The sequence below is a fragment of the Camelus bactrianus genome, chromosome 16, assembly GCF_048773025.1.
Source record: "Camelus bactrianus isolate YW-2024 breed Bactrian camel chromosome 16, ASM4877302v1, whole genome shotgun sequence".
Lineage (NCBI taxonomy): Eukaryota > Metazoa > Chordata > Mammalia > Artiodactyla > Camelidae > Camelus > Camelus bactrianus.
The window spans coordinates 57,050,417-57,074,347 of NC_133554.1; the positions used below are offsets into that span (position 1 = coordinate 57,050,417).

At 58.0% G+C, this 23,931-nt stretch overlaps 1 protein-coding gene across 5 annotated transcripts in view; it reads right to left on the bottom strand.

Annotated features, from left to right (window-relative positions):
• DNAH17 (dynein axonemal heavy chain 17) overlaps positions 1–23,931 on the bottom strand; it is a 105,117-nt gene that overhangs the window by 34,036 nt on the left and 47,150 nt on the right. For 3 of the 5 annotated variants that reach the window (XM_074343811.1, XM_074343812.1, XM_074343815.1), the window contains exons 32-53: positions 23,690–23,797; positions 22,934–23,065; positions 22,512–22,672; positions 21,809–21,965; positions 21,021–21,125; positions 18,928–19,085; positions 18,324–18,462; positions 17,993–18,220; positions 17,486–17,623; positions 16,457–16,589; positions 15,169–15,296; positions 14,583–14,731; positions 12,144–12,426; positions 11,880–12,053; positions 11,447–11,654; positions 10,730–10,895; positions 8,575–8,677; positions 7,516–7,663; positions 7,047–7,138; positions 5,937–6,098; positions 4,970–5,443; positions 1,666–1,932 (exon numbers count right to left, since the gene is read on the bottom strand). In XM_074343811.1, coding sequence (XP_074199912.1) covers positions 1,666–1,932; positions 4,970–5,443; positions 5,937–6,098; positions 7,047–7,138; positions 7,516–7,663; positions 8,575–8,677; positions 10,730–10,895; positions 11,447–11,654; positions 11,880–12,053; positions 12,144–12,426; positions 14,583–14,731; positions 15,169–15,296; positions 16,457–16,589; positions 17,486–17,623; positions 17,993–18,220; positions 18,324–18,462; positions 18,928–19,085; positions 21,021–21,125; positions 21,809–21,965; positions 22,512–22,672; positions 22,934–23,065; positions 23,690–23,797 — 3,813 coding nt within the window. The remainder of the gene's footprint in view (positions 1–1,665; positions 1,933–4,969; positions 5,444–5,936; positions 6,099–7,046; positions 7,139–7,515; positions 7,664–8,574; positions 8,678–10,729; positions 10,896–11,446; positions 11,655–11,879; positions 12,054–12,143; positions 12,427–14,582; positions 14,732–15,168; positions 15,297–16,456; positions 16,590–17,485; positions 17,624–17,992; positions 18,221–18,323; positions 18,463–18,927; positions 19,086–21,020; positions 21,126–21,808; positions 21,966–22,511; positions 22,673–22,933; positions 23,066–23,689; positions 23,798–23,931) is intronic. The other 2 variants (XM_074343813.1, XM_074343814.1) reach the window with 1 other exon arrangement.

Here is a 23,931-nt window from a genome sequence, read left to right on the forward strand (position 1 = left end):
GACAGGGTGTAGCCCAGTGGTAGAGCATATGCCTAGCATGCATGAGGTCTTGGGCTCAATCCCCAGTGCTGCCATTTAAAAAATTAAATAAATAAAAATTTTTAAACGATACATGTACCTCAATGTTCACAGCAGCACTATTTACAATAGCCAAGACATGGAAGCAACCTAAATGTCTATTGACAGATGACTGAACAAAGATGTGGTGTATTTGTGTATAAACACACACACACACACACACACACACACACACACACACACACACACACACACAATGAGATACTACTCAGCCATAAAAAAGAATGAAATAATGCCATCTGCACTATTTGGATAGACCTATAGATAATTATACTAAGTGAAGTAAGCCAGAAAGAGAAAGAAAAATACCATATGATATCACTCATATGTGGAATCTTTAAAAAAAAAAAAAAAAGACCAAATGAACTTATATACAAAACAGAAACAGACTCACATAGAAAACAAACTTACGGTTACCAGGGGGTTCAAGAGGTGGGAAGGGATAAATTGGGGGTTTGGGATTTGCAGATACTAACTACTACATATAAGATAGACAAACAGCAAGTTTATACTGTATAGAACAGTATTATCCAATATCTTGTCATAACTTATAAGAAAAAGAATATGAAAATGAATATATGTATGCGGGTGACTGAAATGTTATTTTGTACACCAGAAACCGACACATTATAAACTGACTATACTTCAATAAAAAGATAGATAAACCAAGTCCTGCTGTACAGCACAAGGAACTATATTCAATACCTCGTAATAACCTATAATGGAAAAGCATATAAAAAAGAACATACATCTGTATAACTGAAACACCACAATGTACACCAGAAGCTAACACAACACTGTAAGGGGGAGGGTACAGCTCAGTGGTAGAGCATGTGCTTAGAATGCAGAAGGTCCTGGGTTCAATCCTCAGTACCTCCATTAAAAAATGATAATAATAAATAAGTAAAAGAATCTAATTACCCCCCCAAAAACAAACCAAAAATGATAATAAAACAATACTGTAAATCAACTATACTTCAATTTAAAAAAAAAAAGTAAAAGCTCTCTGCATGGTCTCCATCTCCAAGCATGCAGAGAGAACATTGCCTGTTCTGGGCTGGAACTGTGGCTGTGGCACTGCTATGTGACGGTGTAGGGGTGAGCCCCAAGCCCTCGTGGGGTGGTCCCTGCAAAGGGGGAAGGAGGGCTGGGTGCAGGATGGAGTGGGGAGGGGGCACCCACGCTGGGCAGGTGAGGCCCCGGAACAGGGAGGGCTGGTCCCCGGGGGGGGGGGGGGGAGGGATGCTAGCCTGCAGGTACCTAGAGGAGCAGCGCCACCTGGCAGGGCAGCCGTCGTTCTCCGGGATGCTGAGGAGGAAGGACTGGAAGTGCTCTCAGTCCCTCAGGAGCTCAGCCAGCTTCCCCAGTGGGAATGCTGAAGGTCAAGGTGAACTGTTCTATCTAAATGTGCTGTAGGGGTGGTGGGGGGTATGTGCATAAAACACTTCTTTCGGCCTCGAGATTCTTCTAACAGCCCACGTCCATCAGGCAGCCCACCTTCCGTGAGGGAACAGCCCCCAACTCCACCCCAGGTGAAGACCCAGCCCCAGGAGGCCCCCGGGACCCCGCTGAGCCCGGCGCCCCTACCTTGAGGTGCTTGCGCACTTTGTCGATGAAGAACTTCCAGCACGCCTCCCGGGTGTCCATCAGGCCGAGGGACTTCACCTGGGGCCGCATGGAGGAGATGATGTCCTCCAGCTCGTCGTCCCCAAACAGCCCCGGGATCTCCCCCGAGGCCAGCAGGTCATTGATCAGCACCAGAAACTGCTCCTCGGCCACCTGGGAGTCTGTCATCAGGAACACCGAGGGAACGTTCTTCATGGCCGACTTGATGTACTGAGCACCGAGGTCAAGCTGGACCCAAGGAGGACACCCTCAGGGGTCTCGCCAGGAAGATGCTCCCGTAGAAGCATCTCCCACAAGCACCCAGGACGGGGACGCCTAGAGATCAGCCTCCGTAAGAAACAGGCAGGGTCTGCAGCAGGAGAGTCAGAATTACTCATGACAGCCCCAGAGGGGAAGCAACTCAGGTGTCCGTGGATGGATGGATGAACACGGTGGGGTCCATTCATACCATGGAATATCTGTTTTTCTGCCTTAAAAAGGAAGGAAATTCTGGCTCCTGCTACAACACAGGGACCTTGAGGACATTATGTTGACTGAAATCAGCCCGTCACAAAAGGACAAACGCTGTAGGAGTCCACTCACACAAGGTCCCCAGAGGAGTCAGATTCATAGAGACAGAAAGTAGGGTGGTGGCTGCCCGGGGCTGGGGGAGGGGAAGGGAGAGTCAGCATTTAAAGCGGACAGAGTTTCCGTCTGGAAAGACAGAAGAGTTCTGGAGACAGATGCTGGTTCTGGCCGCACAACAACGTGACCGTGCTTAATGCCGCTGAACTGGATGGTTAAAACAGGAAATTCTGTGTTGGGATGTTATGCCCCCAAAACAGGAATAAGAAACTTGAAACGGAGAACCTAAAAGAGACCCCCAAATAAATACGCCACAGGCTTGGATGGGGGAGACTTACTACTGAAAAGAGTGAGTACACTTCAAAGTAACCCCTACGTTTTTCAGAGCTCCTTTCATGTTACTAGAAGGATTTAGAAAAATAATTTGAAAAAACAATTGCATGGTCATTCTGGGAGAATAAAGGGAAACTAGTTTAAAAAAAGGTAGCATGTTACAGAGCAGTAAAAATAGCTTGCTACTTAAAAAAATGCCAATTTACATGTGTAAATTGTAAATATACATTAAAACGACCGTCAGTGTCATTCAAGTATTAACGTAAAATTTCAGGGGTTTGGTGATTTGTTTATCTATAACGTCCAGTTTACAGACGGGACCTACTTCCGGGCCCTTGGCTTCGCTGTAGCCAGTCATTGCTGGTAGAGACAGAGGAAAACCAAGCCAAGATGTAGCGGTGAGTCTCAGGGAGGAAGGTAGAAGGGGTGAGGTGGAGGCTTTGGGATGGGCTGTGCAGTGTCCCAGCCCGCGTCCCAGGCTGCGGGAACACAGCGGGAGGTCTGCCCCCGCTCTCCCTCCATCTGAGGGCTGCTCCTCGCCCCTCCCAGTTCAGCAGTGGCTGGAAGTCAGGGAGGCCACCTGAGCTGCCAAGACCACGAGCTGGCCCCTCACTGAGCTTACAGCGTTTCTCCAGAGGGTCCAGCTCAGCTCTCTGGACTACTACTCAGGCCCCGAGGAACGGTCTCACAGAAAGAAAAAGAGCCCTCACTGGCCTGTGACTCGGGTCATGGTCCATCTCTCCCTTCTTATTGTACTGCCCGGTGCCAGACTTTGTGGGGTCACCGGGGCTCCTGTGGGACCCCCGCCCCACCCATCACCCCTCGGCAATCCCTGTTGTCTTTAAACCACCCTCCACTTTATCCCAGAACGTCACCGGGTCCTGCCCCTCCCCTGCTCAAACATCCTTGACAGTATCTTGTTTTCTTGGGACCAAGTCCAGGATTTTCCATGACGCACATTGATGCCCCTTGAGGTTGGATCCTGCCCCTTTTCCTGCCTCATCTCTGACCTCTACAGGGAGGCCCACAGCTTAGGATATGACTTTATAACAACATTATACCATCGGGAACACAAGTGTTATACCAAGAACATATGCGCCTCCTTAACATCTTACTGACGCTATTATTAGAACAACAATAGTACAGCTTGTAACTGTTCAGGAGTCCGCCTCCCCTGATAGGATGCAAGGTCCTGTAGCCCTGTTTATCGCTGTCCTGACTTCCGAATCCACAGAAGCTGCTTAATAAATGGTAACAAATGCAAAGCCAGTTTGCTGTGGGTGTAGGAGTAGTGAATTGTGATGAAACAGATCACAGAGTGGCCGCAGCTAATGCCCATGGATAAACTAACCACAGCCACGGCTGGCCCCAAAGTGAGGTATCGGGAACAAAATCCTCACAAGGACAGAGTACGATGCAATCCTGAAAATAAAGCCATGCAGCTGAGCTAACAGAGCAGAACCTTTTCAGTGGAAGAAACTCAGTACAACTCTACAGCTCCAGATGCAAGGATTCCAACTACACCGAGTGTCCTTGAGGAGTCGGGGTGAACCCACTAGGTGGGCTCAGCTGACAACCGGTAAGACCCACCACACACCGGCTTGGTGCAGGAGGCAGTGTTTGGGAGAACCCTCCCCCGGAGATGCCAGGGCACCGCCGGGCTCTGGCTGAGATCCAGACCATCCCGCTAAGGCCATCTGGCCAGGGGCTGCCTCGGAGCCACATTCGGTAGGGAGGGTCCCTCCACCCTGCCCCACCCTCCCCCCCATCTGGCATCGTCCTGGTGGCAGAAACAGCCCCCGCACCAAAGCAGAGAGGCGAGCCGTGTCACGTGGTCAAATCAACTTCAGCTCCAATCTGAGGCACTGCGGTCATACATTCTGCATGAATTGTGTCTGACTAGCACACAGTTCCCTGAGAGAGCAAGTTTTTGGGAAAAGAAATCAATAAAAACCCTGGTGGCCTGTCTTAGGCATGGGAGACCTGTACACTAATGTTTATTTAATACAAAAAGCACCCTTTCCAGAACCCTGAGCAGGTGGTCAGGCAGCTAGTACTGGTTCTGAATTATTTAACCTGGAGAATCCAGAACCACGCGGCAAAATTCGGTGACCACGGGCCTGAACCAAACCCCTCTGCCGCTATTACCTGCGCCGACTCTACAGGCTCCAACCTCTCCGGTGATGGAGACCCGCACTTTCTTTTACCTTCGTCACCCGGCCTCGGGCACTGGTGGAATGCCTCCCCGGCCTTTCCTGTCTAAGATTAAGACCCCGCCGCCGGTGACCATCCCGTTCTCCGTGCTGGACACTCGGCTCTCCCCCACATCCCTTCCCCGGGGGCGGATTACCGAGAGGCGACGTCTCACCTTGAGGTCGGGGATCCCATAGCCCTTTTTGAGGCTGATCTGGAACACGTCCAGCGCGCTGATGTAGGCGGCCAGGCGCGAGAGGCTCTGCTTGCCGCTGCCGCCCACCCCCACCAGCAGGGCGTTCCCCCGCGGGGCCTCCAGGATGCGGTTGATCCTGCAGATGTGAGCCACCGCATCCTCGAACAGCACCTGCGGAGACCGGAGGGCCCGGCGGCGTCTCACCGCGCACGCGCACACGCACCTCCCTCCAGGGCGGCGCGCCCGCCCCCGCCCGCACCCGCGAGCCGACGCCGGAGCCCCGCTCACCAGGTTCATGACCGCGTTGACCTCGTTGTAACTGTCCAGGACGTCCATCAGGAGCTTGTTCAGTTGAGCCACGTCGGTCACCGAGAGGTACCTGGGATCGCCGATCCCTTGAGCGAAGTGGCAGTAGATGTTCGGTCTGGCGAATAAGAGCTCCTCACCGAGGTCCTGGACGTGAGGGAGAGGATGCTCCTGCGGTTCCGGCCTGGGCCTCGGCCACACAAATCACCGACAGCAGCCCCAGCACCGCCCCCGCCACCGCCCCGCCCTCGTAGCCTCCAGATGCGCCGCCAAGTCCAGAGGGCCCTGCAGAACGCTGGGTGAAATCCCCTGGTCCCCATCACACTGGGAATGAACCGACAGTCCAGGACCACCATTCTACCCCGGAAACCCAAGACACACGGGCAGACCACGTGGACAGGAGCAGAGCTGTCTCTGCCGCGTGGGTGGAGGGAGGTGGTCACATCCTGCTCTCCCGAAGGCCCCACCCCGTCTCACTCAGGCCACGCCCACGCGGCAGAGTCATCTTGTGGGACCCAACGCGGTCCTCCCCATTCCCATCAGAGCGCCCTTGCAGAGGGCGGGGGTTGCCTTGGGCCCCCAGCACGTTGCCCCAGGGAGCCTTCCTGGCTCTGCAGGACGGGGGAGGGGCGTGGCTTACGTCGAAGAACTTCTTGGTGGAAGCCATGGTGACCCTGAGCAGCGTTGTCTGGTCCTTCTCGTCCACCATCTTGTCGCCGTACACTCGCTCGGCTTCGTGCAGCCAGAGGCGGACGAGGTCCAGTGGGATTTTCAGGATCTCTGCGGAAGAGAATAAGAGGCCCTGCCCCGGACGCAGGAGGGTCAGCATCCTTAGCTGCGTCAAGGAGGCAGGCAGAGCACCACCTGCGTATCAAATTACCCGTCTCCCCGGGGAGGGATCTATCTGTGAGGCTGCGGCACAGGGTCCTCTCAGGGCCAGGGATCCTGCAGGGTGTATCCTGGGCCTGAAACACGAGGGGAGCTCCGCCCTCTAACGGGGTGGACAGCAGAGAAAGGGACAAAAGGGGCTGATCACAGCGGGAAGCCCACGATGGGAGGCCACAGAGCAGGGGCTGCAGGCCTTGGCCCTGCAGCAAGCCCGCCCGTGTGTGGTCCTGGCCATTCGCTAACCGAGTGACCCGCCCATCCAGTGGGTGCTTTTTTCCCAGGCCTCTGTCCTGGGCTCTGGGAACACGGTGATGACAAGAGGGACCATGTGCGGTCGAGTGGGGAGACTAACCAGACAGACAAAATCACAAGGTCATTCCATGTGGTGGTGGGTGCTGCTGCGAATGACATATGTTGGGCAGTGAGGCAGAGTGTATGGGGTGGGAGGGGCCTCTGGAGGGCTCGACATTCGAGCTGACACTTTAAGTGGGAGGAGACAGGTCTGACTTAACCGCGCCAAGCCTTAGACTCCCCAACTGGAGGATGGGGATTTGGAGATTACATGTGGTTTGGAGGAGAAAATGGGGATAGAAGTGGCCCAAACCCAGTTTCTGGCTCAGTCAATACATAAGAGGAAACGTCATCACTGCCACTACCGTCGACACCACCACCATCGCCATCACCATCACTATCATCACTGTCACCGTCAGTATCACCACCACCATCATCACCATGATCACAGTTACCAGCCCACAGGGCACTTTGCTTTCTCTCCTGAGAGTGGCAGAGGAGGAGAGCACCTCTGGACCAGGCCTTGGCCGTCAGCTGGCGTGACACAGAGCTAAAAGAGCAGTAGCAGTACCTGGAAAATATTGGAGAGGTCCCTGAGGTTGAAGACATAGTGAAACTTAATGGCGGTGGGAAGAAACGTTGATGTGACTTTCTGGTGCAGGGCTGTTACAGGAAAAAGACACATCAATTCTCGTGCCCTCTTAATGGCCTCAGGAAGCGGAGAGCTTGAGCTAGTTTCTAAAGCAAATGGACTGTGAGACGGTGACAATTTAAGCGAGAAACCTGCACGGCTGAGGAGGGAGGAAGTTTGCTGCTCTACTGATGTGTCAGTCATTTCTGTGGACCCAATTTCCCCTCCTCTGCCTCCCCCTCCAGCAACTGGATTTCACAGTATCGCCTGCTGAAGCACATCATCGTTTACAAAATATTGATTTAAAAGTATAAATAAAATATTTACCAGGGGAAAGTAGGAAGCCACCACCAGCCCCAGAAGCCCTGGGTTTTCCCAACAGAAGGGGAGGCGAGGCTGGCCAGCTTACCCAGGGCGGAGGCCACCAGCTGGCCACTCATCCTCTGGACCGCCATGGGGACCGAGCGACAGACCAGGTGCTGGGTCAGGATGGTGCTGTAGATGGTCATGAGGGCCTCCTGGCCCGGGAAGCTCACGGCAAATACACAGAAGTGGCGCTGCCGGGAACAACCACAGACCCTTGTCAGGCAGTGGGTGGGGACCAGCGCAGGGCAGGGCTGCCCGCCTGGGGCACAGACTGTCCACGTCGCCTCATGCCTTGCAGGCGTGGTCAGAAGGGACAGTTTCCCTCCTGGTGCCTTGTGTGTGTTAAGACCCCGCTAAACACAGGGCTTACAGGACACTAATGAACTCATCTATAAAACAGAAACAGACTTGCAGACATGGTAAATGATCTTACGGTTAATGGGGGAAAGGGGGTGGGACGGGATAAATTTGGGAGTTTGAGATTTGCAAATGTTAGCCACTATACATAAAAACAGATTTTAAAAAAACCCAAATTTCTTCTGTGTAGCACAAGGAACTATATTCAATATCTTGTAATAGCCTTTAATGAAAAAAAACATGAAAAGAAATATATATATATACACTTATATATGCATGACTGGGACATGATGCCTTACACCAGAAACTGACACTTGGTAACTGACTATACTTCAATAAAAACAAAATATGGCTTATCCCTCTAACAGCCAGATTCACATCACACCCTCAAGAAAAAATTTGGCGGAGGTTAAAGAGCGTCTCAGAGCCTGAGCCTGGGTTTAAATTCCAGATTTCCATCTGCTTAGATGATTCATAGGTAAGGACCTGCCCGCGGGGCGGTGCAGATCCAGTATAGGATATCCTGTTAAATCTGAATTTCACATAGACAACAAGTAATTTTATTTTTTAAGTGCACGTAGGTCCCAAACATGGAAGGTATTTGTTGTTTATCTGAAATTCAGATTTGGCCAGGCATCTGTTTTTTCATTTGGTAAATCTGGCAGCCCTAGGGGGTCACAGGGAGGGCTGGCCTGCCTCTCTATGCCCCTGCCCCCCCGGAATGTTGTGAATGGTTCCTGCCTACCTGAAGCCGGGGGTCGATGGTAAAGGAGCCGGAGGTGGGGTTCATGCACGCCACGTACTGACAGTTGTGGACGTCCTTCAGCGTCAGCTTCTGCCTGTCATACCTGCGCGAGGAAGGCCCACGGAAAGTCATGCCACCAGCCCCAGGGAGCCACCCCCCAGGTCCTCGCCCATCCCGGTCATGCAATAAATAGCAACTATATGTGAAATGGCCACGTGTACTTTTACTCTCAAGAAAAATCTTGAAATGGGGGCAACAGAGTGGCTCAATGTGTGGGTCTGGGTGTACATTCAAGCACTGGGACTCTGGGGAGGCTGGATGACCTCTCTATGCCTCAGTATTCTTATCTGTGCAATGGGTCATCACAAGGACAAACTGCGCTAGCACGTGAAAACACACTCTGAAGGGCACCTGAAATAGAGCCAGTGCTCCCTAAATGTTTACCACCCCTACCGCTACCGCTGTAGTTATCAAGGTAGTGACGATCAAACAGATGAAGGGTTTCCTTGACGCCAGGGCACCGAGAGAACTCCCAGGGACTCAGATGAGTCCAGAGGCTGCAAGGATCCTGTGCGCCTTTTCACTCGCTCTTTACCCTTTGGGTTTTCCCCACTGTTAGGTGTTTCTTTTTTTTTTTTTTTCCCTTGGGAGCTGGCACCAGTCCTTGTTGATTTGTAGGAATTCTTGTAACACCCCACATATTAATCCACTGCCAGGGTCAGACGTTGTGGCTGTTTAACCCCGTACCGCGTAGGTGTGTTCGTGGTTTCTCTTTGTGAACAACGTTCCTTAAGTTTCACGCAAGTCAAAGGAGCTATTTTTTGGCCGTCTGGTCCAGGCTTTTGAAACCAAGGCTTGACAAGTCTCTCCTGCCCACACACCTTTGCCCAGGCCCCGCTTTTCCACCAACCTCAGTTTCTCCTTTTGCTTGTAGGTCTGCCCTCCACGTGGCGTGCAGCTCGTCCACGTGGGAGGCGGTGTTCTTCCATGCTTGCTGACGGAGCCGCTGGCCCGTCCAGCCTTCCCGGCCCTCCTGGCTCTCCCAGCAGATCCCCCTCGTGGGGGTGTGGGCCGCCCTCACGGTCTTCCTTCCGCTTTCCCTTCTGGCCTCCTACCCTCGCCCTCCCCAGACCCCTCCTGGCCCTGGCCAGCCCACACCACTTGCGCGTCCACAGAGACGTCGCGCTTTCCCAAGGCCCCAGTTCTAGGGCCCCCCCCCGCAAGCCCAGCTCTGCTGCCTCCCCAGGGAGCCAGCCCGCCATGGCTTCATTGCTGTCCTTGCCGGGTTCCTGCAGCCCATGAGCTCTGGGGTCGGCGTCATGTAGCGGGGAAAGGCCAGTGATGGAGTCAGGCGTGCAGGCTTGACCTCCAGCTCGGCCCCTTGTCAGGGCTGTGACCTCCAGCAGGTGACACCCCCCCAACCCCGCGCCCTACTTCTCGGCAGTAAGGATGCTGCACGTATCCACTGACTGACTTCTGATGACATTTCTCAGGTTCCTGTGGTCTCAAAATATCAAGGTTTTGCCAGGCCATCACGGGACCCTACTTTAAAGTGATGCTTGTTTTAACTGCACTGCATGTTCTAATCTTTCCAAACTGTGAATGTAAATGTGCCACTGTCGCCTTTCAATTGTCCTTGGGAGAAAGTGTTCTCTGTCTGGCAGCCCCTGGGTCCTGGGGTCTGGCTGCCCCTGCCCTGGGCATCCTCTCCCTCCAGCTCTCATGTTCCAGCCATGATGGGCTCCTCTGGTCCCTCCATGCACCAAACTCCCTCTGCACATGGCATCTGCTGTGTCCAGAATGCCCACCTTGAAGGTTCCATGGCCAGTCCTGATGCAACTTCCAGCTGCCTCCCGGAGTGTCACTGACCCAGTCGCTGGGCTCCTCTGTGACTGCTCCCTTCATCCAGAAACTGTACCCCCAACCTTCCCCGCTAGATGGACACCTCAGTGGGATTAGGGCCCCTGTCCCCGCTCCACGGATGCTCCAGGCCACAGCCACCAGCCCAGGGCCTGGAAGACGCCCAGGGCATGTTTGTGGAATGGGTGAGGGGAGGAGACCCTGACTCGCCCCCTCCAGGCCTGTGCCCCCATCCCCGTAGTCCTGATTCCCAGCCCTGCACCCTCCCCCAGGTGGCCCCGCCCCGCCCACTGACCAGTGCCCGTGGTCCATGTGCTGCCGGATGAGGGTGTGCGGGGCCACCGTCCCGTACTTGTCCACCTCGGGCATGTTCATGTCGTCGATGAAGTAGATCAGCTTCTTGGTGCCTGGCGGCCCGTAATTCCGCCCGGATTTCTTCTCCAGAGGCTTCTCAAGAATCCCTAGAGATGGGAGTGGGGTGGCCACCAAGGTGTCCGGCGGATCCCAGAGGCTGCAGCCCAAGAAGCAGTAGCCCTGGGCCGCGGAGGACGGGGCGGGGGTTGACTCCATCCAGCTCAGGAGAAAGGAGGGGGTCGTGGGTGTCACAGGTCCAAGGCAGCAGGGGGAGGGCCAGAACTTTGTGCCCCATTGACCTTGGGGCCACTTCAGTCTGCTTATAGAAGAGGAGCTCCCTGTGGGACCTGCCACCCTGGTCCCCCTACTCTGGGGACAGAGACCAGTGGGTGGGGGCATGGGAAGTGGAGAGGCAACTGGCAAGTCCCCCCCGTCTGTGGTAAGAAGGGACAGTGGGGGACATCATGGTGGGGGGCGGGGGCAGCCACGTTGGGCGAGTGGGGTTGGGTGTGTCCAGGCCAGGCTCCGAGGACCCACCCTGGTCCTCAACCTCACCCTGGCCCCGGTCCCCACCTGCACCCCTGCTCCCGGCCCTGGCCTTACTCTGCACCCCAGCTCCCAGCCCCCACCCCACCCTGCACCCCTGCTCCGGCCTCACCCTGCAGCATGGCCGAGGTCGTGTAGAAGTTGAAGGGCACAGCCTGCACTAGGTAGTCATCTGTGCTCAGGCTGTCCAGCTTGTCCCCCATCAACACTGACTTGCCCGTTCCCGCGTTCCCCACTAGCATCACCGGCCATGACTTCTCCATGAGCAGGTCCATGAAGTAGCGGATGCGGATGGTTTCGGTGGTGTGCACCAGAGAGGCCTGGGTGGAGGGGACGGGGGGAAGGGCGGGGGGGATGGGAGGGAGGAGCTGTGACCCCAGGCATACCCAAGCCCCCCATCCCAGCCTGCGACCGACTTGCCCACCTGGACAGTTGGTTAGATCCCCAGTTTTACTCAGAATCACCTGTGAGCGGACACCCTGCTGAATGAGGCCCGCTCCTAAACCGTCACGAACGGTCACCGCCCCACTCCACGCTGCGGTTACCTGCAGCGGGACGTCGGGGTCCAGCTCAAAGGCGGGCACTCTATCCGTCCACGGCAGGAACCTCTTGGTGTCGGGGTCTATGTAGTAGTCAAAGACTGTCCCCTGCGAGGGGAACTTGATCGTCTTAAACTCGTTGATCCACCATTTGCTGAACTCGACCCGATAGTCTACCAGCTGCTCGAAACCAAGATGCACAGAGAGGGCCTGGCTGAGTGGGTGCAGGGGCGGCCTGGTCTGGGCGCGCGCTCCGCGGCGGCCGCTCACCTGGTCCTGGAACATGGCGCCCCCGCAGGCCCAGGAGCAGGCGAAGGCGAAGTAGAGCTCGTACAGCTCCTTGGCAGAGTCGGGCGGCACGTTCTCCTCTGTGAGGAGGCACTCGAGCAGGTACAGGATCATCTGGATGACTGTGATCTCGGGCACCGGTGTGATCCTCTTGAACCCGACGCGGAGCTTGTCCAGGCAGGTGGGCAGGTACTTGTCGAAGAGGATCATCAGGTTGGCCTTTTCTGACTGCACCTTGCGCCTCTCGATCCAGCTGCTCACCACCCTGGGGGAGGTGGGGAGGTATGGGAGGACTGTGGTCTAGCTGTAGGGTGCCGTCAGCCTAGAACAACTGGGAGCCATCTTTGCTCCCCCCAAATGCAGCTAATACTGAGGACGGTAGGACTAGATACAGAAGAGAGGAGGAGAGAAAGGTTTCATACCACCTGCGGAGAGAGGGAGGGGGATGGGAAGGGAAGAAAAGGGAAAGAGGAGGAGCAGGGACACATTATTACATCATCTGGACTCCTGGATCCAGCCATGCCTGAAGCATGTTTTGGTGAAGTGAGCCAACTGACACATTGGTTTGGGAGTCCAAACCAATACAAGTACTCCAGAGGAGCCACACTGGGTTGTCTGGCACATGTACATCTCTGGAGTGGGTCACATAGAGGCGGCCCACCACAGCTATGAGGGCTATGGGTTCTAGATTCCTACTGCTTGGCACGAATGGGCTCTAAGGTGGCCAGCTGTGGCCTTGGGCAAGTTACACACCACCTCTGGGTCTCAGGTTTCTCATCTGCAAATGGGCGTGATGATATAACTCCCATTTCAAGGGACTACCAGGGCTAATATTTTTAAAGCTCAAGGAAAAGAAATAAGCCTCTACTAAAAGCATAAATAAGCAGCCAGCTCTCTCGCGGGCCAATAAGCTCAGTGAGCTGCCATTTCCAGGACGCCAGAGCGTAGGCAGGAAGCCCGGGTTACCCAACGCCGCTCGCGGGCCGTCCGCAGCCCCGGCAGACGCGCCTTTCTGCCAGTGACCTTGTGCTCTGGGAGCCCTGTTTCTCACTGCGCCCCCAGCAGCACAGAGACCCTCTGCCCTGCTGCACTTGGCTGTCCACAGAACAGAGCAAACCTCTGAACGGTCTATGCCTGCAAGCAAGCACGGTGCCCAGCTAGGAACCGAATTCCATGCACAGGCCTTCAGAATGGAGACCAGTCTGCCACTCTACAGAGACTGCTGCGTTTAACTTCCATCTTGAAGGCGTACGTGTCAAAATTTTACATTTTGTCTCGTTGCAGGCATTTAGTGCAGGCAAATGTGCATGCTGGCTTTGACCTGAAAAGCCAGCTCTCTCACTCTCACACACACACACCCTCCCCACCCCGGGGAGCTGGGCGTCCTCCCGGCTCCAGCCCGGCGGGCTCCAGCCCTGCCCGTGGGGGCCCTTGGGCCCTGGAGCCTTGCTCCACTTCGCCGCCTCGGATGTGCTCTGCTACCCTCGCATTGATCCACTGCTGCCATTGCCGTGAGGGGAAGGTCGGGGGCTGCTCTCTCTCTTGGGGGACCCCTGCATTGGCTCTCAGCCTCTTCACTTCTCTCCAGCAGAACCCAGGTCTCCTCCCGGCCCCCAAGGAGCGGCTCACTCCACGGTTATCCTTCTGGAGCCCCGAGAACCACATCTGGCTGAAGGGCGAGTCGCTGGTTCTGCCCCATCCCTGCTTATGTTCCGGCTCTCTCCTCCCCGTCTCCACTGGGTATCCCCACTGCCGGGGCGCCCTTTGACCCCGTCTTCTTTCTGTCCCCCTGCCTCTTAGCAGCTCCCACCCAGGCTTCCTTCCAGTTCTCTTGCCTTGTCTGCTGCCCACCCTGAAAGCTCCCAGACACGTGCAGCAGGCCCCTCAATAGACATGTCCCGCCGCATGAGGGTGCTCTTGGCAGGAAGGGACTGACCCTGGACCAGCCTTCAGGACCAGCTCAGGGGCCAAGAGCGCCCTCACACCTCATACCCCATCCACGAACACCCTCCCCAGCCCCGAGCACAGCCCACCCCAGAACCTCCCGCTCTCACCCCCGATGCCCCTTAACTGCTGGTCCTCATCTGGAATGCTTTCCCCCTCTGTCCACCCGGAAAGCTCCCTCTCTTCTCCGGGGTCAGCCCAAACTCCAGCTCCTCCAGGAAGACTTCCTGTCTCCACGACAGGCCCAGACCCTCCCTCTGCCTCGGAGTTCCCTGCACAGGGTGCAAACATCGTTTCATCAGCTGCCATGTTGCAGTCTCCGGGCATGACATGGTCATGGGGAGGGCCCGGCACACGGCATTCATTTCATGAATGAATGAACGAGCAAGTGAATGAATAAATGAATGAACGAGTGCACAGGCAACTCTGAACCCCTCCCCGCACAGTCTGGAGCAGGAGATGCAGAGCCCAACTCACGGGCTCCACCCGAGGTCGGCGGGGTTGATGTACAGGATGCCGGCTCGGGAGACGGTGGCCGGTGTGGCCGTCCTCAGGTGGCTGATCTCGAACACCAGCCGCATGGTGCGGTTCAGGGGGATGCGCTCGTTGCTGGCCAGGGTGAGGACCTAGCGAGGGACACAGGCCGGCGGGTTTCAGCTGCCTAGGCCCCCTCTGTCCAGAGGTTGTCTTGCGGCAGCATCTCAGAAGAGGAGGAGGAAGTCTGGGACCCCACACCTCTACCAGCCCCCGACCAGCTTCACTAACCTAGCGTCTCTCCGCCTTCCTCACTGCCAGCACCCCCTCGCCCCACCCACCCCGGGGCCACGGAGAGTGTCCAGACGTCCAGACACGTGTACCACGTAGGACCTCACTTTGGTGCTAAACTTGCCCTTTGGAATCACGACCCCTCCCCTTCCCCGGGAATTCTGGGCTTCCCTCCTCCCCCGGGACTGAGAATCACTTTCTCAAAGACCTGTGGCATTACCTACGAGCCCCCCTCCCCCACGTCACTGCGGTTCTGGCTCTGGGTTGGGGGCTGCTCTGGGCCCCACGACCCCCGCACCTTGTTGTCATCCATGACGGTGTTGAGGGACTCGATCCACATGGGGTCTATGTCCCCGTCCAGGACGATCCACTTGGGGCCGTCGTGAGTGATGTTGGCCAGGTCCCGCATGACGGTGGAGAAGAGGCCTGCGGGCAGGGGCTGCGCTAGGCTCCCCCGTCTCTAGGGCGGGGTGGACAGCAGCCCAGGGGCTCTCCGGAGCCCCAGGAGCCGAGACCTACCTTCTCCCTCCCAAACCCGGACTCTCTCAGAGGTGCCTGACTTCAGAGGGACAGAGGCGGCCCCCAGACCTGAGGGGGCCTGGCTCATTTCCCGCCCTTCTCCTGACCCTGCGGACCCTCCTTTACGCTCCGACCTGACCTGCAGCCCCAGCCCCCGAGTCTGGTCCATTTCTCAGGTTCAAAAGCCCCAAGCGGAGCACTGCCTCCCCGCCCAGCACGCCACCCCTTCACTCATTCCCTCCCGTCTTCATTCGCTTAAATGTTTGCCAAGGACTCTTGAAGCGTCAGGCTCAGAGCAGGGGGCTTGGGGTCAATCGAAGCCCCTGCCCATCCCACAGAGCTCGCTCCCCAGTGCAGGAGAAACACAGATACACCTGCAGAAACAGATGTGTCTGAGAAAAAGCAGGGGGAGGGGCAAAGGGGGTGTGGGGGCAGGGATCCTCTTGTAGGGGGCACTGCAGAGAGCCTCCCCACGCCCCCATCCAGGAGCAGGACACTCGGAAGCTGGGGTGGGGGTGGGTCCCCCGATAAGCAGCGCAGTCCCGCTTCTCCCCTCCTTTCCGGTGCCCCTCCCTCCACCGGGACCACCCTTGGGCCCCCCACCTTCCCTTTCTTCAGTGCCCCGAGTTCCTGTCGTGAAGCGCAGTCTGATCAAGCCCCTTCCCCAGGGAAACACTGTTCCCAGCGCCCCCGGCTCCAGCCGGCCTTCCTGGGCTCACCTCCTGTGGGCCCATCTTGGGGTGGGGGCCCCTCTCCCCCCGGCCCTGCTGGGGGCGGGTCTGCCGATGCGCAGCTTCCCGGACCCCTCCTGCCCAGCGGAGCGGAGCAGCCTTCCCCCTGTGAGCTCGCTGTTCTGCCCCGGCTCCGTGATGACGCACCATGTGTGTTCGGAGGCCCCTCAGCCCAGTACGACCTGCTGACGGTCTCCGTCGGGCCGGCCAGGCACGGGGCAGAGTCTCAGCGTGTGTTCGCCATGCAGAATTAAGTGCGCGGCGAGGACCCAGGCCCGGGACATCCGCTGGGGACCCCTCCCCGCTGGGGCCCGTTAGAGAAGACCCACTGGTTACCATCTTTCCATTCCCTGGTCGCTGGGTTGATGATACCAAAAAGCTCGTCACAGGTGACGGCCTTCGGGTCCAGGTCCACGGCCACTGGCTTCCTCTTGAGGTTCTGGTAGGTCTTGTTCAGGGACTTGAGGACCTGCCCCGGGGTTTGGGGAGGTCACTGACGGGGGGCGCTGGGGCAGCCACGGCCCCCGTCCAAGCCCTGCACAGGGCCCTCGGGTGACCCACAGCAGAGCTCCCCCGGGGGACCCGCACTGCTCTGGCGGCACACAGGTGCGTTTGCGTCCCCAAGCCCGGTCCTCGGGGGTGGCCAGCACGGTGTGGTCATTCCCACCTGTGCTCAGCGGAGGGCGGCCGAGAATTCCTGAACACTAACAGGGCTGAAAATGCCCACTGGTGCCCCACAACCACAGCGGCGTACGCTTGCTGGAGAACAGAAATTCAAGGGAAGAAAGCCACCCTGAATTCCCCCACCCAGAGGACGGGCTTTTTAAGGACATTTCACACGGATACGCGTGGAGACGGACACACACTTACGCATCCTTTTTAAGAGAACAGGGTTCAGACAGTGTCCGCCTTCTCACAATGACGTGCTGTGCGTGCCCCCCACGTTACTAGTCTTTGGAAGTGACCTTTAACAATAACAGTGCGGTGGTCCATCCCGTGGGTGTCTAGCTGAACACTTGGCTGGTTTAGAATTTTCCGGTGTTGCAGATATCAGTAACACTAGCTGCCACCACCCTCTGCTCTCCACCAGGCCCAGGCAATGGCAGGGGGCAGGGGACAGCAGGGTGGTGGGTGGGGACAGCAGGGTGGGAGGGGGCCGGGCTGCAGAGAGGTGGGTGATTAGTGTCGAGATGGAAGAAGCAGGGAAGAGGACGTCCCAGGAGAAGGGCCTCATTGATGGGACTCAGGGTCACCTCCTCGTCTGCCGGCCCAGCCCCCCAGCCCATCACAGCCCCCTTCCCTGCCATGACACACCTCAGGCCCAGGATGCACCGGGGACCCTGTGTCCTCCGGGGCAGGACGCACCTGCGACTTGCCGCTGCCCGCGTTCCCGATGACGAACACCGAGTGTCGCACCTGCAGCAGCTCCTCCAGCTGCACCACCTTCAGCACGAAGCTGTCCTCCGCCTGCAGCTTGAGCTCCAAGATGCTCTGCTTGATGACCTGGGGGGGACGGCATGTGGAGGGGGGCGCCGAGCTCACCGGCCCGGCGGGGCCGTCAGGAGGGAACAGCGGCCCTGCCTGTGGGGCTGTGAACGCGTCCTGCGTGGACGACATGGAGACCTCCGTGCGGGGTGTGGGTTCGCCCAAAGCCCTTCCAGTTCCTCTCCCGACCCGCCAGTGTTGAGAGCACGGCTGGAGAGGCAGCCTGGGGCCTCGGTGACCATCGCCGGCTGGCAGATTTGGCCACTACCCCAGTGTGGTTCCTGCCACGTAGGTACCCATCTGACGTGTGGTGGAAAGAGACACCCGTGGTAGGAGGGAAGCCCTGGTGTGGCTTCCTGGCCCGTGGTGACCCTGGCAAGTACCCACCTTCTCAAAATTCAGGTCCCGTTTCCGAGGCACGTCCAGGGCAGGGAAGAGGTCTCCGATGAGCCCCATGAACACAGGCAGGTCATCAGTGATGATCTTGGGGATGTTGAAGTCCCTGAGTGCCCTCATCAGCACCTGGTCCTCTGCCCGGCTGGGATCACCCCTCTTCAGGGAGCCGGCCACCACCAGCACAGACTTGATGGCACGCAAGCCCCAGTCGTAATGATCCTGGGGGGGGTGGCAGGGGCAAGCAGTGGGCACAGGCCTGGGGGTGCTGGGACCAAGGCTGCCTGCCTCCAGCCCTGTAGGCCCAGGACACCATCACACCCACCTGCTTCGAGAGCAGCTCTTTGCACAAGGTGTAGAGGGTGATGAACTTCCTGGCCAGGAGGCGGGCTTCCAGAAAACCCTCAGCCACCAGCATGATCTCGCATATCAGTTCAAAGTCAGGGACCACCATGGCGCAGGGTCTAGGGGGGAGTCAGCAGGGTCCGCCTTGGCTTCTCTGCCTCTTCCACCCATACCCCCACCTGCCCCTTGCTCCCTGGGTGCACGCCTCACTGGCCAGGAGGACCACAGCATCACTGGGCAAGGTTCTAGGGGCGGAGCCGGGTTCCCAGCCTCCCAGCCCTCCCCTCCCCCTCCCCCCTCACTTGTTCCTCCTACACCCTTTGCAGGGGGGTCTCCAGGCCCTGCATCCCTTCACTCGACTCCTTTGAGTCACCTGAGCCCAGGCTTCCTTGTCTTGTACCGATTAGCAGGTTGCATCTGAAATGGGACCTCCACCCCGAGGAGTCGGAAACTGGGAAGGCTGCCGTCTACCCTCAGGGAGGCTCTGGCTGCCCAGTCCCTCTCCCTGGGCACCTGTCTCCAGACTCCTCCTCTCCCCCAGCCTGCTCTGGGTCAGTCTCGCCTTGACGCCCCCACCCGCACACCTGAACAAGGCCTTTAGGTTCTCGGGCAGCTCCGTGCGGCCAGCGTAGCCAGGGTTCATGGTGATGAAGAGGCCGACAGTGGGGATGAGGCTAATCATCTCTCCCAGAAAATTAAACGTTTTCTTCTTGGCTCGAATCGCGTCTTGGACACACTTCACCTAAGCAGGTGGCACAGGGACACATTCACGGGGGGATGACCAGCCTCGGCAGGCTAAAGCACATGGCTGTGATCTCTTTCCCAGTTAAACTCTGAATTTCAGTACAACTGTAGATGCACACACAGCTGTAGGAAAGGACGCAGAGGAGGAGACCCTGCGTGCCCCGGGGTGACCGGAGGGAAGCTCCACAACCAGACAGGACAGGACGCGGAGACCACGGGCACTCCCATGATCTCGAGGTGGTGTCACTCTCCACAGAGCCGCACCCACTGCTCCCCCACCCTGCCCTCCCCCGAGCCTCCGCAGCCACTGATCTGTTCCCATGTCTGTGATTCTGTCTTTCGTGAGGGTGACTAGCGGGATCCTAGGGTATCTAATCTGAGACCCCCTGGGGGGGGTTCCTCCAGGTCGTGGCTGTCCCGCCTCGGTACCCAGCGGGGCCCCACCCCCACCGTTTGGTGTGCCCCGTTCCTGCTCGGGCAGCAACCCGTGGGAGGGCTGATTAGTAGCCGCCCCCGACATCGGTCTTCAGAAAGTCGGCACCGGGTCAAATCTGAATTCAGGGGCCATGAGCACCGTGGGGGCCTCCTGGCTGCTGAGCAGCTGCAAGCCTCCAAGCCACCACTGGAGGGCGCCTAATGTTCATGTTTAAGGCCTGACCTGCGCCTCCCGCTTTGGAGCAAAGCTGCCTGGCTGTCCTGGACTTTCCTCCCAGACCAGGCTGCAGGGTGGTGGGCTGGGCTAGCGGTGGGACCCCTCCCCTCCACGTGGAGTCTCTCCTAAGCTGTTCCAGCTCCCGCTCCACCCTGTGAGTTAACTGGGCTCTATGTAAATATTCTGGGGTCTGTGCACCGCCTTTTGGGGGAGCGGGGGTCCGCACTGCCCATGGGTCTGGGGACACTGGCCGCCCTCATCCTCTCTGCCTTACTGGCCTTCGGCCCCAGGGACAGCTCAGTGTCTGTGTCTAAGGAGGGAAACGACAGGGGAGGAGGCCAGCTACCCACATCCACTGCTAAGCCTGCCAGTAAACCCACTTCACAGGTTAGAGAATGGAGGCACGGAGAGTCTAAATAAAGAGCAGAACTACAGTTAAGTTGGTAAATTTCAATCAGGCTCCGCACCCAGACCGCGGGTCCTGGGTGGCCGTTGGGCTGGTTTCACCATGCCCACACCCTCCTCTGCTCCTCCCGCCTGCTCAGTGTGACCAGAGGGGCTGTTCAGCCTGGCTCCCCGGCCTTGCCTCACCTGTGGTCTACAAGGGTGGCCCCAGGAAGCCTGTATTTACTCATTGACCGTGGGAGTGGAGGGAGGGGTCTCAGTGCCATTAGCAACCCGATTTCCCCTTCCTTTTGGAATATCAAGGTCGAACTGGACCTCGAAGATGTTGGCCCATCTTACCTGAGAAAGCCCAGCAGTTCTCAACGCCAGAACAGTTAAGAACCTCTGTGCTTAAAACACGTGGGGTGGGGCCCACTCGGGTGACTTTAAGGAGCAGGGGTCATGCTGGGGTGGGCTGCTCCCTGTATCTGAGAACCCTGCTCCACACTGTCCTCACTGTGGGTCCTGCATTCTGTCACGAGTGTTCCCAAAATACCCAGGCATATTTCCTCCCTCCTTCCAAGCTCCCTGTCTAATAAACTTCTATGCATCCTTCAACGCCCAACTCCACTGGCCACAGAAACAAAACCCACTGTCCTGGTCCCCTAAGCAAGATTAATTACCCCTGGTCTATATTCGGTTACACATATGCCACCGTGTCCGACTGTTTCCCTCCCACATGCCCAGCCAGGGTGCGAGTCCCCAGAGGGCAGGGCTGGGGTCAGGTTTGTGCCACATCCCCACTCCCGGAGGCTGGCCCTACAAGGAAGCTGATGAGCCCTGGGCCCGCAGAGCAGTGAGTCCCCATACATGCCCCAGAGACCGCGCAGCTCCTACCTGCACGGCAATCACCGACAAGACCTCCACGGAGATTCGGTTAAACTCATCAAAGCAGCCCCAGGCTCCCGTCTGGGCCAGGCCCTTGTAGATATTCCCACAGGACTAGAACGGGTGAGATGGGAGAAGCGTGCGTGGGAGACCCTGCGGGGAAGCCTCCCCTGGCCCCGCCAGCCTCACCCGCAGGCCCGTCCACGGCCCCTGGACCGGCGGTCAGCTCGGGAAGGCTGGGGCCCTCGGAAGGCTAAAGGCAGGACGTCCGCTCCCCCAGAAGGGTTAGTGCTGCACAAGGCCGGGTGCCAGGAAGAGCCCATCCTTTCCCCGTGACGCCCTTGGCTCCCAGTCCCTCCCTGGGATGGGGGCTTTGCCTGGGCTCGGATAAGCACGCTCGTGTCAAGTTCAGCCCTTGCCTCTTTCCCAGCATGCAAAGGGGGAGGCTGTGGTCTAAGGCAGGGCGGAGGGACTCCAGATCCCAGCTGGACAATCACGATGATTCTCCATGGGCAGGGCAGGGCAGGGCAGGACGCTTGAGGCTGGGGCTGTCCACCCTGGGAGCCTCTGCCAGACACACTGGTCATGCCCAAGAGGCCCAGCCTCCCAGGAAGGTCAAGGCCGCCAGGGGGGTGCAGCTGCTCAGCCCGCCTGTCTGGTGGACGCCATCAGCAAACTGGGGAGCAGGCACCTCCCGCCCAGGGTCGGCCTGCAGTGTCTAGACACCTAGAGCTCCCTTGGGGGATGGGGGCTGCGGGCTCCTGGGGGAGGGGCTGTCTGGGGTCCTCCCCACCTACCTTGTAGTCCATTTGCTCCGAGCAGTTGAAGACGTAGACCATGGTGCCCAGGGCTCTGCCCAGGTCCTTGGTCGTCTCCGTCTTGCCGGTCCCAGCGGGGCCAGCGGGGGCTCCACCCATGATCAGGTGGAGGGACTGGGTCAAGGTTATGTAGCACCTGCAAGGGACCCCTGGTCACCTCGTGGGTGGCAGCCCCACAGCTGCCGGCTTTCTCTTTCACTGTGCTTCAGTGACACCCACCATGCCCCAAGGAGGCGCCAAAGGGAGCAGGCTGGGAAGGACCCATGATGGGCCCAAGGAGCAGGCCTGAGGGGCAGAGGCCGCTCCAACAGTCACACAACAGTCACATCACGTCCACTGAGGGTTCGCTCTGAGCAGCGTCTGCTCTGAGTGCTTTTTTTTCCTTAAATAATTCACCTGACCCCCCACAAGCTCCTGGCACTCGTAAAACATCGTCCCCACTCCACAGGCCCTCAGAGACGCTAAGCAACAGCCCCAAGGCCACACAGCCGGCGTCGGAGCACGGGAGTAAGAGCTCAGTCCTCAAGGCCGGGTGCCTGGCTGGCGGCAGGGCTGAATCTGAACCCAGGTCCCTGGACCCTTCAGCCTCAGCAGGTGACTCGTGGGGAAGAGCCCCGAAGAGACGCGCGGTCTCCCTCCCCTGCGTTAAGGGCGGGCGTGAGGGTGGCCGGCGCGTGCCCACCTGTCGGTGAGCGGGGTAATGACGAGCCGCGGCGTGTTGCCCAGGTACTCGTACGAGTACTGGATCTGGGCGTCACAAATGTTGGCGAAGCAGTGCCTCCTCTCCTCGTCCCAGCGGTGCCGCAGCTGGGACTGCCAGGTGAAGGCCTGGGCGCTCTCCACCTGCAGGGTGAAGGCCCGCTGGCCGCCAGGCTGGACCTGACCCCGGGGGTGCGCACCACTCCCTGCTCCTCCCGCAGCGCCCACTTCACCCGAACAGCGGGCACCTCTAATCAGGCTGCTGGTCTGATCACTTACCAGGGGTGAGACTACGGGACGAAGGGGGGTGAGGGGGGCTGCCGCTGCCAGGAACAGTGTCCCTCCCCACCACTCAGGAAGCAGCAGTAATGACCCCGGCTCCGGGCCCCTCCCCGGAGCGCGTGCCTTAGCCACGATCATCTTGGCGACCACATCCCGGGCATGGACGTCGATGGTGCAGATGGTCATGATTTTCATCCTGTCCCCGGCGCTGAGGTTTCCAATGAGCAGGGTGATGAGGGCGTTCAGCTGACTGATCTGCAGAAGCAAAGGCGCCTTGGCTGGGACACCGCCCACAGGGTGGCCTCCGGGCTGGGCAGGCCCCCCGGGGGCTCTCGGTTGGGTAGGGAAGGCCCCTGGCGCTCTTGTTCATAACCGTGAAACACAGAGGGTCTCGGTATCCCCCAGCTGGAGGTGGGGAGAGCTGTGCAACAGGGCCCTGACGGAATACCAGGGAGCCACTAAAAATGGTGAAGAAGAAATTCTGATGCCCTGGAAGACCAAGTGAAGACAGGATTTTAAAGCACGTGGATGGTTTCTTTTCACCTAGGAATCAATTACATGCACACAAAGGACTGGAAGGTTAGATGAGAATTTGTCCACAGCGGTTCTATCTGGGTGGTGAGGTTTTGTGTAGCTTTCCCTTTTGTTTTAAAATTTTATCTTTAGTTTCTTAATTTGTAGCCAAGAGTCTTTCTAAAAATTAAACTAAAAAGGAGAAATTAAGGCCACATTTTTCTAAAGGGGTTACTCTCGGGCAGTACAATCGTTTGCAGGCGGTAGTGGGGGGTGCCAACGTGTGGCTGCTTGTGACCGAGAACCGGCAACTGCACGAGCTGAGGCCACGGAGGCAGGTCTTCGGGCGGACACGGGCCCACGCACCTGCTTCTTGTTGTAATCTTTGATGGCGTTTTCGTATCCTTCCTCCAGCCTCGAGAACGCCAGGCCCACTTCGGTGGTCCACCAGATCTGGGTGCACGTGAGGGCGATCTGAAAACAGAGGGGGCCCCCCAGGTGCCCCCGCGTGAGCATCACCCTCTGTCCGGCGGAAGAGTTCACACCAGTAAGGTGGCTGTTCTCCGCTGAACCATGGTTAACCCGGGACCGGGGAGCGCCGTCCACCC